At 37.8% G+C, this 14,425-nt stretch overlaps 1 protein-coding gene across 1 annotated transcript; it reads left to right on the top strand.

Annotated features, from left to right (window-relative positions):
• Nucleotides 1–1,774: 1,774 nt before the first annotated feature.
• LOC131355959 (butyrophilin subfamily 1 member A1-like) lies at nucleotides 1,775–14,196 on the top strand. Its single transcript, XM_058394597.1, has 8 exons — nucleotides 1,775–2,067; nucleotides 6,301–6,360; nucleotides 8,074–8,273; nucleotides 10,774–11,052; nucleotides 11,141–11,311; nucleotides 12,796–12,823; nucleotides 13,050–13,076; nucleotides 13,236–14,196. The coding sequence occupies exons 1-6, from the start codon at nucleotides 2,063–2,065 to the stop codon at nucleotides 12,810–12,812; spliced, it is 732 nt and encodes a 243-aa protein (XP_058250580.1). The 5' UTR covers nucleotides 1,775–2,062; the 3' UTR covers nucleotides 12,813–12,823; nucleotides 13,050–13,076; nucleotides 13,236–14,196.
• The last annotated feature ends 229 nt before the right edge of the window (nucleotides 14,197–14,425 follow it).

Genomic DNA, 14,425 nt, shown 5'->3' with positions numbered 1-14,425 from the left:
GGGTTAGACCAAAAGGAAGAACACAATACTGGTATACTTTACCCCCAAAAGCAGGAACACCTACATGAAAATAGGCATCTTTGAGGTCTGTCGTCACAAACCAGTCCTCGGATCTGATTTGCGATGCGATAAGTCTGAGTGTGAGCATCTTGAACTTGAAAGTCTTCAGTGCACAGTTCAAAGCCCGCAGGTCCAAAATTGGATGCAGCCCCCCCGTCTTTCTTCGAGACGACAAAATACCAGTTGTAAAAGCCTGAGTCTTAATCTGGTAGGGGAACATGTATGGAATAAAATCACTGTCAAAAATAATCATATGTAATTCAAAACATTTGTGTGTAATTTTAATTTACTCATGTATAATTTAAAACTCATCCAGGGGCGATTCTAGAATTTTCATTTAAGGGGAGGGCTCAGCCCCCAATGAGGGTATAATAGTAAAAAATAAATAAATTAATTAAATTAAATAAAGGTTTGACTAACAGGGTAGGATGGTAAACTTATTGCAGCATTTCACTGAATTGCATAAATGTGTATAACATTTGAGTACTGAACAAGCCAAATGCAAGTCTTCCTGATCTCACACACACACACACACTTGTCACCTGATCCTCGCTCTGCGCCGCTGCGGACTGAAGAATCTGTTGAAAGACGGGGAGGAGCCGAAGTCTGCTGCTGTTTTCACATGAAATTTAAAGGGGACTGAAGTGATCACCAATTTGTGTACAGTTTATGAAGAATCGCAGAATTTTAGGAGGGCTGAGTAGAAAATGGCCTAGCGACACCTATGGTGGCATAATAATGATGGTATAGAGGTGGATTAATTCAGGAAGGACACCAGTGAAGGCCTATGTGTGAAAAGCACGGCACACCACTGCGTTTAACCATTAAACAAGGGTGGTCAATAAACCAAGGTTGTGTCTCATACTACTAATGTTGTCTTCTCATTTTTTATCTTTTCATACAAACAAACAAAAATGCATTTAACCTAGAGATTCTAGGTTTTAAAATTACTCCCACATACTTTAATACTTCATTGCACTCTCAAGCTTTCTCTCATTCTGAAGCTTATAAAACTCGATGAGTAGGCCTGCAATAGGTTTCTTTTTTAATATCTATTTTCTGGTCCTTTTCTTTAATATTCTCTAGTGAAAATGATGTTTGTGAGTTTACTCTATATTGTGTTTTATCATGCTATAGCCTACTCTACAACGCTACACTGTGAGGCCTTACTTGTTAAAGAGTGATGATTTATTACATGCATTTCAAATGTTTATTCTCATTCCTAGTGATTTGTCTTGTGTATGTTCTCTCTCTTTTTTACTGGTTTTGTGCTTTTTCCGCTGACCACATCTTTTTGCAATCCATCTTGGGTAACAGCTTGTACTTCCCTAAAATTATTTGCTTCTTGAGGTCAGTCTCAGAGACTCATAGCTTTTGTTCTCCATTCTTTCTACCTCCTTAGTTTATACATTTGTGGTTTCAAACAATCACATGCACACACACACACCATTCACTCTAAACCAAAAAGGAAACAAGGTTTACAATTATCAGCACACATCATGAAAAGAAATAAAGAAAACAATAAGGAAAACCAAAAAAACAAAAGCAACTGATGTATAGTAATACAAACAGAAACCCAGAACACATTAAGCAGATGCACTAATCAATAAAATAAACCAAATCAGGAACAGCACTGTTTAAGAGAAATACATTAAAAAAAAACAAGCAAAAGAAAATAAGGAAAGAGAAAACGAAACAGAAACCTAAACGACAACGCAAAATGGTGACGTCATGTGTGTGACCCGCACACATCTACACACGCCACTTCCGGCTATGACTTAACGCTGTACCTTCAGCCGTTGAAGGATTATAAAACAATAACCATCAATATTGGACTGCCCAGTTCTCCAACATTGCGAGCTAGAGCGGAATAAAAGGATTGCATCAAACCCAAGGCGCAAACCAAGCGGCAACTCTCCTAGATTCCACCGTGCCGATGGCTTGGTCCAGTAGCTGCACCACACCAGCCAAGATCGCGATGTCCGGCTGATCGGTTACAACGATGAGGTAAATCTTCTCACAAATTAGTCCAGCGTCTTAATGGTCACACAAGCGACCGCGGAAGCAAATCTCTCCGATGGTCATACGAACATGAAAGCCAAAAGCCTGCTGCACCGCATCTTAGCCAACCGTTAGCTGCATAGCTGATAATCGTCAGTTTAACCCACACGAGTATTCCCTCTAGCGATGAATATAAACTTCCAGTTCCGCTCCTCAGTCCACACTCACAGGCATTCGCACGGAATTCCGGAAATGAGGCAATGCTAGGTAGGGGGTGCTTCCAGTGATGTCACTACTGCTCATTTTATACCCTCGGAACTAAAGCCCAATCAAGTCCCAGCCTGATCACTTTTAAAGTGACAGTACTGCTACACATTTATAAGTTTCTTTCAAGAGCACACAGAAGAAGGATATTCACTGAAATGAGAGTCTTCTATTTCCCCTATGTTCTCCATCATGGTCTCTCCCAGAAAGAATCTAGACAGAGAGTGTAGACTGCTGTAAGTAAATCCATTGTTGAATTATCATTCACACATTACATTGAATATTTACAACCATAACATAGTAAGTTTATATTACTGCTCTCGTTTTAATGCTGTCATTGCTATAGTACCAGTTCATTCACAGGAATTTAAATAGCAGATGTTTTAAGTAATCTAGGAATAATAAAAAACTGTCATTATATAACTAAAAAACACTTATATTTACTTATATCCGAATGTTAGTAATGGATCAAGAGTGTGACCACCTTTATGAGTAAGTCCTGTTACATACATTCTGTGGGGATTAACCCCTAAGGAATCTAGAATGGACACAACCTGTTCTCAGTGGGTCAAAATGAATGTTAATAATTAATACTTTGTCTAAAGAAATTAGAAACTAGATTTGAGATGAAATCCACAAATTCACAAAGGAACTCAGAATGTGGCCCTGATGGCCTATAAATTATAATTAGTGGAATCGACTCAGTAGACTTATCTTTTGTGGATAAAGAACTTCAAACACATCAAATTTTCTGTTTTTTGTGTCATGCCTGTCACTTCACTTGCATTTAACTGTTTTTTGGCAGATAGCGTCATTTAAAGTTATATAATCATTTGGTGTAATCCATGTTTCTGTTAAACACAGCACATTAAACTCCTGATCAGTAATAATTTCTTTGACAATAAGTGCTTTAGATGTAAAAGTTTTACAGTCCTAGCTGCAGATTAAAAGTGCCAGCTGTGTATTCAGAATGATCTAATTTAATCTTAATTAGATTAAACAAAACTTAAACAAACTTGTGTTAACAGCCTTACAGCATTCTGGTATAAAATGGACTTTTGAGTTTCATGAACAAATGAGGAAGTGAGAGAGTGAGAAGTGAAGGACTAAAGCTTTGCTGCATCACTGTCTTAAGGAAGAGATGAAACAAGTCCTAAATCTCACTCACATTGAATTGCATTGTGGGTAAACCAAAGTTAAAATCACCAACATGTACATTAAAAAGTTTAAATTAAGTCAAGTTAAATTTAAAGATGATTATAAAGAGTACAATGTAAATCCCTCCAGGTGGTTTCCTTACTCCAGTTTCTTTGTCTTCAGGAAGCGCTCTGTGAATGTTCGTGTCGATTGCAGTGGTGGACGAAGTACAATGATACACTAGGTAAAATATTACTCCAGTAAAAGTAAAAGTGCTCCTTTTACACTTTCACTTGAGTAAAAGTACAAAAGTATTTGCCTTCAAATGTACTTAAGTATCCAAACTTCTATGATTTATTATGTCTATAATATCGTGTTATCATTTTTGTCACAGACTCTTTTGCTTAATCAACAACATGTGAAAAGGCTTTAATGTTACTCTTAGCACACCAATCTATTAATTGAATAATATTAATTAGTCAGACACTTATGTCTATTTAAATTATTGTGCTCAAAACCTTGAAGCTAAACAATTTACTTCAGAATCAAATAACAGGATTTCAAAGCAGGAAGCAAGAAATAAGGTTTATTTGTAACATAGTTGCATGTTTAAGTTTAATAAACACATGTATTGAACACAGGAGTTTTCTTTTACTGTATTGTATCTGAATGTCTCTGTGCATAAATATAAACTGGTTTAAACTGATCAGAATTATTGTAACAGGAACTAGTTTTTGCATCAGAAGAAACACACTTGCCAGTCACAGCTGCATATGTGTACAAAAGTCTTTCAGTCATGCATTTCTCCATAGAGGAAGAATGTTATATCAGTTTAGCAATGCTTGGATGTGTGATTGTCAGTGTTTGGGCATTAATTCCAATACTGCTTCACATAAAACCTGGTAATGCTTGGTAAATAAAATAACTTGGTAAATATAAACAAATGCATTATATATATAACTCAACATAGTGTGGACATCTCAAAACAAATTACATAAACTGTCATCATAAATGACGTGTACTAAAATAACAAGCCTCAAAACCTGTGTGTGTGTGTATGTGTGAGAGAGAGACAGGGAGGGAGGGAGGGAGGGAGGGAGGGAATTGTCATTTTACTGTATCTACTGTTTTACTGTTTCCCCGTATCTACTCATATCAGATCCTTAAGTAGTTCAGCTACTACTCAAAGTAATGTGTTCTAAAAAACAGTTTTATATTACATTATTGGAACATGAATTTAAAGGAATTATAAAAAAAACAGCACTTACATTGGCAACTTGAGTGAAGTGCAGACAGTTCTGATAGCCCCCTCTCCCTGATCTTTAATGATTCAAAGCACTCTCTCAACGGCGATAAATAAGGAATTCCACCTTGTTGTGTTGTGGTGGATCAGCACACATCTTCTATAATCTCTGCTGCAGCCGCAGATCTGCCACACTTATTCCATAGTGCATGGCACTTTGCAAATGCTGACCTGGACAGCTTCTTGTAGGCTTCATTTGAACAGTCTTTGGCTACATCCACTGAGGAAACCAAGCTTAATATTTGGCAGGTGCCACGATGATGCTTTGGAAGCTGGAATTGTTAACCATCATCCTCATCTAAAACAGCTGTGACCTCTACAAAGTCCACCTCGACACCATCCACATCCTCATCATCTCCATCACACATCACATCACTTATCTCATCTTTAGTCTCATATGTCCTTAATCGACATTTCAACTAGGAGAGTGTGTCTGAGCCCGAAACACTGTCAGGAAGGCTATTCCAAAGTTTAGGAGCTAAATACGAAAATGCTCTACCCCCTTTAGTGGACTTTGATATTCTAGGAACTACTAGAAGACCAGAGTTTTGTGATCTTAAGAAGCGTTACGGATTGTAGCATGTTAGAAGACTGGTTAGATATGTGGGAGCTAAACCATTTAAAGCCTTATTCACGAGTAGCGATAGTTTATAATCAATTTTAAATTTAAAAGTTATCCAGTGCAGGGATGATAAAATTGGGGTTATATGTTCATATTTTCTTGACCTGGTAAGACCTTTGGCAGCTGTATTCTGGGCTACCTGTAGCTTGTTTTTTGAAGATGCAGTACAACCACGTAGTAATGCATTAGTAGTCCAGTCTGGAGGTCATGAATGCATGAACTAGCTTTTCTGCATCAGATATAGATTATAGCTTTGCAATATTTCTAGGGTGGAAGAAGGAAAAGAAACAAACCTTTTATCAAGAAAATATAATCCTTACAATGTTGTAAGTATTTAGATTTTTGATACAATGTATGTCCATTATTGTCAGGAACAGCTGGACAGTTCCCTGCCAGGCCCAGAGAGGGCACTGGCAGGTGAACCTTGGAAGCCTGCTTCTTTGTGTGTCTTTTGTTACGCCCTTCCTATTGTTCCTATCCTGATTGTGTCACCTGTATCCCATTAGCCCTAATGTCTATCCCTATAAATAGGGATCCTTGTGTTTGTGTCCTTGTCCATGATTGTTATCTGTACTGTGGTTTCTGTTGGGGGTTTTGTTTGTTAAGTTCCATGTCCAAGCTAAGGTCTAGGTTTTGTTTTCGTTTTGTTAACCACGCCATGTCTAGTGTTGCGTTTGTTTCCCTATGTCGCGTCTTAAATGTAATAAAAGCAGTGCTTCGCTGAATCCTGCGCATGGGTCTCATTCTACCGTGTGCTGGCGTGCGCACACACACCACGGGCGTCTGGGGTTGAGCCCCACATAGGGCGGGGGTCCCAGACGTTACAATTATAGTGTACACCTAGTGTAATTCATAATGTTTTTTTAGACTGTGAAACATACTGGAGCAGTAATGATTGTCTGTTTTTTTTCAGGAATTATGTTTTTCTGTGTGACTTTCCTGATTCTGTACAGCTTTATGGAATGTCAGTCAGGTATGGAAAAAACCCTACTTGGTATGTGTGTGTTATATAATGAATTTTAACCTTGATGTTTCTGTGCAGAAAATTACCTAGCTACATGCCTGGAAGCTATAATTAATCTTTGATTTATTTCTATGTTTTTTTTTATCCTATGTTTTTTATTTTATTTTTATGTCCTTTTTATCATTATATAATTTTGACCTATGTGTTACATTATGGAGACATTCTGTCTGCTATCATGATGCAATGTTTTTTAATTCACCAATCTCAACACAGAGCCAAAGATGATCCTTTATAATGAGCAATTTTGCCTGCAAGAGCAAAATCCTTCTGAAAGGCTGAATAGTTTAAACCAGGCTTTTTTTCCAAAATGTATTCTTTATTTTTCCACAAACATCTGCAGGAAATCTGCGTTCTAAATGAAAAAATAAATTAAGGAAAAAATAAGCTCAAAATTAAGGTTACATTCCAGCTCCTTTGTTTGATTTAACGTGGTAAATTGTACATGATATAGAAGGTAAATCTCTGTTTACAATAAACCACCATATCTGACAGTCCAGGTCAGAGTGAAAATAAGAGTGAAGAGTCTATCCTAGAGAATATAACAAGCTACATCATTAAATAAATGAACTTTGTAACTACACTTAGCAGTGAAGCCAAGCCAAACTCCACAAAGTTCAGTGGAAATTAGTTTTATTCTAGCAGGTGGCCAGGAACCCACATGTCCTAACCTGAGCCTATATCTAGCTAACCATAAAGGAAATATCGAAATGGTGCATAACTTGTAGTATTTGGTAACATATATTTAAATCCTTATCTGCTCATAAGGAAAAGCAGCTCTGAGTCACTGGTTAATTAATAGGAAAATATTATATCCCTAAGACTGTGTGCAATATATTCACTAAATATTGGGCACAGGAAAAAGGATCTATCAGGCAAGAGAGACAGCACAGTTACAGGGTAAATGCTGTATTTTTAAAAAATGCTTTATTTATTAAAAAAATAAAAAGTAGTTATAAAGGAACTGGTAGACCAAGGAAGACCACACCTGCTGAATTTTAACCATAATGAAGAAAAATCTCTAAGCACGTGTCCAACAAATTTTGTCCAGAAACACCCCTTGGGAGGCAGGAGTGGATTTAACAATGAATATTTTCTTTTCCTGTGTTGCACTATTAAAGAGGCCTGTATACAGGGTGTCTGAAAATTTAAGAACCAAGATATGTAAAACTACATGTATTTAATTTAGTGTTTATTATTTATAATGTATGCTCTAAATGTATGCTCTAACATTTTCTCAGAATTTTGAGAATTCTCAGAACTTAATATTAATTATTCAGATTTTGTCATTCTTATAAGCTTACTAAGATGGGGCTAAATTAAGAATTATTATGGAGTTTCTATAAAGGCAGGAGGACCACTGAATGTTTTTAGGGTTAAAACATTTAAAGGTTTTTCCAATGAGATTGCACATATTTAAATTAAAAAAATCATAATGACATTTGATAGTTACAACTGTATTGAATACAAGTAGTACTAAAGTAATAATAAAAGTTTCTTTTCTGAAAACACAGAGCAGTTACAGGTGGTTGGTCCAAAAGTTCCTCTTGTTGCTGTAACTGGTGAAGACTTGGTTCTGCCCTGTTTTATCAAACCCAACACCAATGCTTTGAATATGACAGTGGAATGGTTGAGATTAGAGCTAGGGGTTTTATTTGTGCATAGCTATAGGAGTCATGAAGACCAAAATGAAAATCAGGCTCAGGCCTACAAAGGAAGAACATCACTGTTCAAAGAGGAGCTGCAGAAAGGCAACGCTTCACTCAAACTCTCAGCTCTCCAAGTCTCTGATGCAGGAAAATATGTGTGTCATATTGAGGACAAATCCTGGATTCATGAAGTACCTGTTTATGTAACTGTTGCGGGTAAGGTCAATTTCTTCACTGTAGATTTATACAGTGTGTTTGTTTGTTTGCTTGCTTGTTTTTGTGTATTATTTCTATAGGCATAAACATGTGCAGTTTGTCCAAGACAACCAAATAATTTACTTTAAATTAACTAAAGATTATCATGATAGCAGTGTGTCCGTGACAACTGGGGAGGTCCACTGAGATGTGGGACTATGGGCACTGGGGAATATAGGGAGAGGCTCAAGAAGCCACACCAGTTGCTGGCATGACGTTTGCATTTGAGTACAAACAGCACAGGCGTAGACATAGTTCTTCATGTCAGAGGGAAATATGCACCCATTGAATGACCCTGGGTCTGAGTTTGGCCTTGGTTCCCTGGGCACACTGAATTTCTTCCATTAATTCACCGGATGGGGGCAATGATGACAGACAATGGCAGGATAATCTCCGGTGTGGGTGTTCCGTAGACCAAGTCATGTCGACAAGAGAGGGCATTGGCTTTAAGCTGGTGAGGACCATGTGTACTTGAGCAACATATTCTCTGGAAGTTTTGGAATATATTAAGATGTCGTAAATGTAAGCAATGACCTATGAATCCAAGAGGTCCCTAGAGACAATAGCCTGGAAGACTGCTTTAGTCAGACCATTTGGCATTACCAAGTATTCGTAGTGCCCCTGGGTGTGTCAAAAGCTGTTTTCCACTTATTCCCCCTCATATGTGGTTGTAAGTGCCCTGTAAGTCAAGCTTGGTTAAAAAACCATGCCTAACGGAGCTGATCCAGCATGGGGCACACTAATGGTACGGGGTAAGGGTATATTACTGTCATGCCATTCAGGCCCTGGTAGTTGATACAAGGTTGTTGTCCACCATCCTTTTTCTACAAAGAAGAACCTATGGCTGCTGGTGAAGTGGAGGGGCAAATAAAGCCTGGAGAAAGGGCTTCCTCTACGTAGCCCTCCATTGCCTGGGTCTCTGGGATCGACAATGGGTACACCTTGCTCCATGGAGGTGATGCATTGGGCAGGAGCTCTATGAAACAGTCCCAAGGCCAATGAGGGAGCAGTTTTGTGGCACACTCCTTGTTAACAACCTCCCTGACCCTAGAAGCTCAGGGCTTTCGACTGAAGTGGTATAACATTGGAGGCAGAGATTTTTTTGGAAGCAGTTCTCAGCACAATAAGGGAATGGTGCATGGGAAGACAGGGAGGTAGAGGTCCTCCACCAGCTGTTGGTCGATCTCGTTGGCAGCAGAGCCATAGACGAGGGATAAGACAGAGTGAGTGGGGTTAGCATATCTCAGTAGGGCAGGTAGCACCTACCGCATCCTGCCCTATATCCTCTTCACCATCTGGGAGACACCCGAACCATCTACCAGTTTTACCCCCTTCAAGCCTCTTCAGGCAACAATTTCCACTGCTTTTACACACTCTCATCGAGTACATCCAGGGGATGCAGGAGCAGATTGACCGAGTGGCTCTAATCATCTGGGAACACATCTGTCTAGCAGCCCTGAAAAACAGCAGGTATACAACTGGACTGCAGGTTCCAACCATGCAATCAGGTGCTCCTCCTCGTACCTAATGCTGCCTGCAAGTTTCTGGCACACTGACGGGGCCCGGGGGTCAACGAGGTCAATGAGGTATGAGAATTTGACAGCTCCCTGCTTCCTCATGTGGACAACCTGATGGAGCACCTGGGAAGGGCCCATTTCATCCTTTCATCTTCCCCTTGACTTTACCCCTCTCTTGCCTCAGACACAGGACTGAGCAGTGTCCTGTCACAAACTTTTGACAGGATAGTCCTCTACAGCAGCAGAAAACTGAGCCCTGCTGAGAAGAAATACACTGCTGTGGAATGAGAATCCCTGACAATAAAGTGGGCAGTCAAGGAGCTCTGCTAATCCTTGGCAGGCTGGCATTTTACCCTAGTGACTGACCATGTGACTTTGCAGTGGATGGCCAAGGACACAAGGACACTGACACTTGGGTAACTCAATGGTTTCTTTCTTTTAACTTCTTGTTTTAGGTCAGGCACAGAGTGGGAGACCATCACAGCATCACAGATGGCCTGTCCAAGGGGCATGCCCTGTGGGACTAGTGGGCAACAGTGTCCTGCCCTCTGCTTTTTAGTGGAGCCTACCGAAGACAGTGAGGACAATGCCCCCCAAACCTGCTGTGCCCCACAAAGCTCTCTGGCTCCTGCCTCATCACTACTCAGCCCCACATGGAAACCACTATTACAGAGAGCACTGCAGAAGATAGTACTCCTCTCCTGCACCTTGCCTCTTTTCACCTGCCTTAAAGACTTTACATAGAAGAGCACTTTTCTCCACCCCAGTCTCCTGAATGTCTGTGTTCAGTCCTATGCAGTCACTACAATATAGACACACAGAGAAAATAGTATCATTATTGTCATTTATTTTCTCTCTACTTTGACTGACAGTTTTATTTTGAGGTTAACATTTTAAAATGATTTCATTATATTGATTTAATATTTTCTGGTTAACGATTGTAGTTCTGGGAAGCCACCCGGTGATCACAGTGGAGAGTTATGATAACTCAGGAGGGATTAATCTTGTGTGTGACTCCAGAGGTTGGAATCCTGAACCTCAGGTTCAGTGGCTGGACAGAGAAGGAGTCATTCTGACTGCTGAAGATACACAGATACACAGAGACACAGAGGGCTTCAGTTTGAAAAGCCACATCACTGTTTTTGATTATAGTGACTCTAACAGGTTTTACTGCAGACTTCAACAAAAACATCACATGATTGAGACACACATTATCATTAATAGTAAGTGTCTATGGTTTAAAAATAAAATGTTTTATTGAAAACGTTTAATGAAACGTTTTATCAAAAAAGTTTTATTGTCATTGTATAGCTCTGCATACAATGAAATTTGGAGCCCTCCTCTTGTTGGTGTCACAAGTAACCTTGGGTTTCTTTGTAGGTAAGATCTTTCATGCTTGGAAGACGATTGTCGGCATTTCTGTTTTAGCATTACTTTTTGCTGTTGGATTGATATTAACTGCTGTTATCTGCCACAAGAAAGGTAATAATGACATTTTCATTCGTAACATCCATATTGTCACCTCTGGTCCTGTGTCCAGATTCTGTGAAATCAGAAACAGATCAAGAAATTTAAGAAACATAAAATCATCAATCAATTCAAACCTCAAGCAACTAAAATGCCAAAGGAAAAAAAAATCTTAAAAACATCTGGGATACTCAGAAAAATGTAATAAGCCAGGCTCAAATCAATCTCTGTCCTGACAAATCACAACACGTGTGCTCATGAAGGAGGCCTCATTTATCAGTTACACATTTTGTTGATGTACGGTGCCATGGCAGAGGAGCAACCCAGTGAAGTTTTTTTCTAATTTTAAGTTGCTTGTGCTACTTTCTCTTCACAAAAATCTATTAAATATTCAACTGTTGATTGTTTGTTTGTTTAATTCTGATTTCTGGTGGATTTATTTTTTATCAATCCAGTCATGCTTTAAAAATCTGATCTACACTTTTTTCACATTTCGACTCATTCGATGGATTTGATAGACTACAGGTGTGAAGCCTCACCAGCGACAGGCAGAACATGGTTCCTAAAACCAAACTCAATCCAAAATCAAATCATAGGCAATAATCCAATAGCGTGAATCGCAAAACCAAACTCGATATCCAAAAAGTCCATACACAAATATCCTTAACACAGGTAATCCAAACACGGTAGCAAACAGCTTGGTATCTCCAGCTATGATACTTTGCATCGCGGCATAAAAAGCACACCGCTTAAATCCTGGAAGTGTTCCTTTGATCGTAGGGCTAATACTCAGGCTAGGGCTCCCTCCGGTGGCCTGACGCCAGTGGTGATGTTACAACGGGTTGGGACCTGATAAAAGTCCTGATGTAGCTCCCCAAACAAATTTTAAATCTGTGTTCTGAAATGAAATTGATTAATTATTTCATGATTAATGCATTAAAATAAAAGGTGGTTTCACAGGTTTTTACTACAGCTTTTTAACTGTGGCCTTATTCTAAAACATAGCTAGGTTCATTTCATGGAAATTAGTAAGAAATCAAGCAGTTGATTATCTAATTATCTTATATTCATTAATGTAATGATATCTAATTCAATGAATAATAGTGGATTTTAATTAGAATTTGTATTTTAATTTTTTTATTTATTTATTCTATCTACTGGGTTGATATTCCTCATGTTTCCAAGCATAATCATGAAGAGCATAAGAGTATAATGTAAGAAGAATAGAGATACAGACATCAGTCCCTGTACATTAAATGACTTGTTTTTTTATATGACTCATAGCTGACCTGTAACATCAATTTCTCCTATATGAAGTGAACTTAATCATTTAACAAATATATAATATCAGAGGACAGTTACATTCTATAACTGCAATCTTATTTGTGTTGGCCATTTTCGTTCTCACTACATTACACTGCTGACTCTATTTATACTTTTATTTATATAGAATTTACACCAAATGTTAAAAAATATTAAAAACTATTTTTTATCCTCAGGGCATTCACATGGATAAGAACTACGCAGGTGAGACATAAAATGTTTGAATCAGGATTCAGAGACTAACATTTTCCAGATTAAAATTTAATGAAGCAGTTTGTAGCATCTAGACAAAAGGAATGCTGTCTATTCTCTATATCACCAAAAAGTAGGGAAATAGAAATTAATGAAATAAAAAGCAAACTTGTATGGTTTTATCTTTACACACAGCATCTTATCCTAGCCTCTAATATGAACTTTTTTCTCTTTTCAGAGCTGCAGAGACTGAGAGTGAAAAATGGTAATTACACTTGAATTTGTAGTTTTTAGGAGTTTAAGTACATTTGTCATGAACTATAAGATGAAAAATTAGACATTTATTAAATATTTAATATTTAATTCAATATTTCTCTAATTTCTTTACATTTGTCTTTCTCTTTCTTTCTCTGATTCACCACAGAGGTTTAAATTCCCCTATATTGTAGCAAAGCAGAGTTTCTCTACAGGGAGATTTTATGATGAGGTACAGGTCAAAGGGAAAACTGCATGGACATTAGGAGTGATCAGAGAGAACATTGACAGGAAGGCATGGATGACAGCGACTCCTCAGAATGGATTATGGCTTGTGGAACTGAGGAATGAGAATAAGTTCAGGGCTTGTGCTAATTCTTTTGTCCCCCTCACACTGAGAGAGAAGGTGGAAAAGGTGGGGGTGTTTGTGGACTATGAGGAGGGTCTCATATCTATTCTTTCACTGGTCAGTCTTTCAGTTCTGAGAAAATCTTTACATACTTTAGTCCACGTAATAATATGCAAGATAAAAATTCAGCGCCACTGATCATCACTGCTGTTAATGAATAAATATCTGTTTTATATTCTATAGCATTTTAAAAGGTATTTAATGCTCACTTACATTTAAAATAAAACAGCTTAATAAAATGTGTTTATATGAATTTATATGCATAATATGATTATCTGATTTCCAATCAAATTGAAAGGATTTATCAAATTCTATAAAAACAGATGGATGTTACTGACATACATGTAATATAAAATAAACTCTTATTCTGTGTTTGTGTTGTTAATCTGGTTTCTCAAACAGCACAAAACTCAGTACTTGTCATGCATTTATGATTTTTAGAATGTATAAAGCTCAGTAAAATCATTATTGACTGGATATGTAGGTTTGTAATGAATGTTCTTATTGTTCTGGTTTCTTTAACATGATGCAAATTACAAGAGTTAATATTATGGAGCTGATCAGTGATGAAACTGATTTAATGCTCTTAATTATTTGTTAACAGCTGACTAGACTATTGCTAGTGTTTTTTTTGTTTTTTCTAAATATGTTGTGTAATCATCTCAGTTTATAATAATTTCTGTCCATCTGGATCAAGCACTTTTATTAAATTTCATCAAAATATAAACAGTGCATGTCTCCGTGTGGTTACGTTACTTGTAATTTGAAGAAACTGATGACGGCTGCAGCACAGAGATTTCTTAAAACACAACACAAAACAAGTTACACTTAATTTGATCAGGCTAGACTACAGACAAAAAAGTAAGAATTAAACTATTTTAAAGTCCTCCATGTTAACTTCTCATTCTCATTCTGCTTGCAGTAAAGATGTATTTTATAATTCCGGTTGT

This window comes from Hemibagrus wyckioides, linkage group LG07 (genome assembly GCF_019097595.1).
Source record: "Hemibagrus wyckioides isolate EC202008001 linkage group LG07, SWU_Hwy_1.0, whole genome shotgun sequence".
Taxonomy (NCBI): domain Eukaryota; kingdom Metazoa; phylum Chordata; class Actinopteri; order Siluriformes; family Bagridae; genus Hemibagrus; species Hemibagrus wyckioides.
This window is presented reverse-complemented; position numbering and strand designations above follow the sequence as displayed.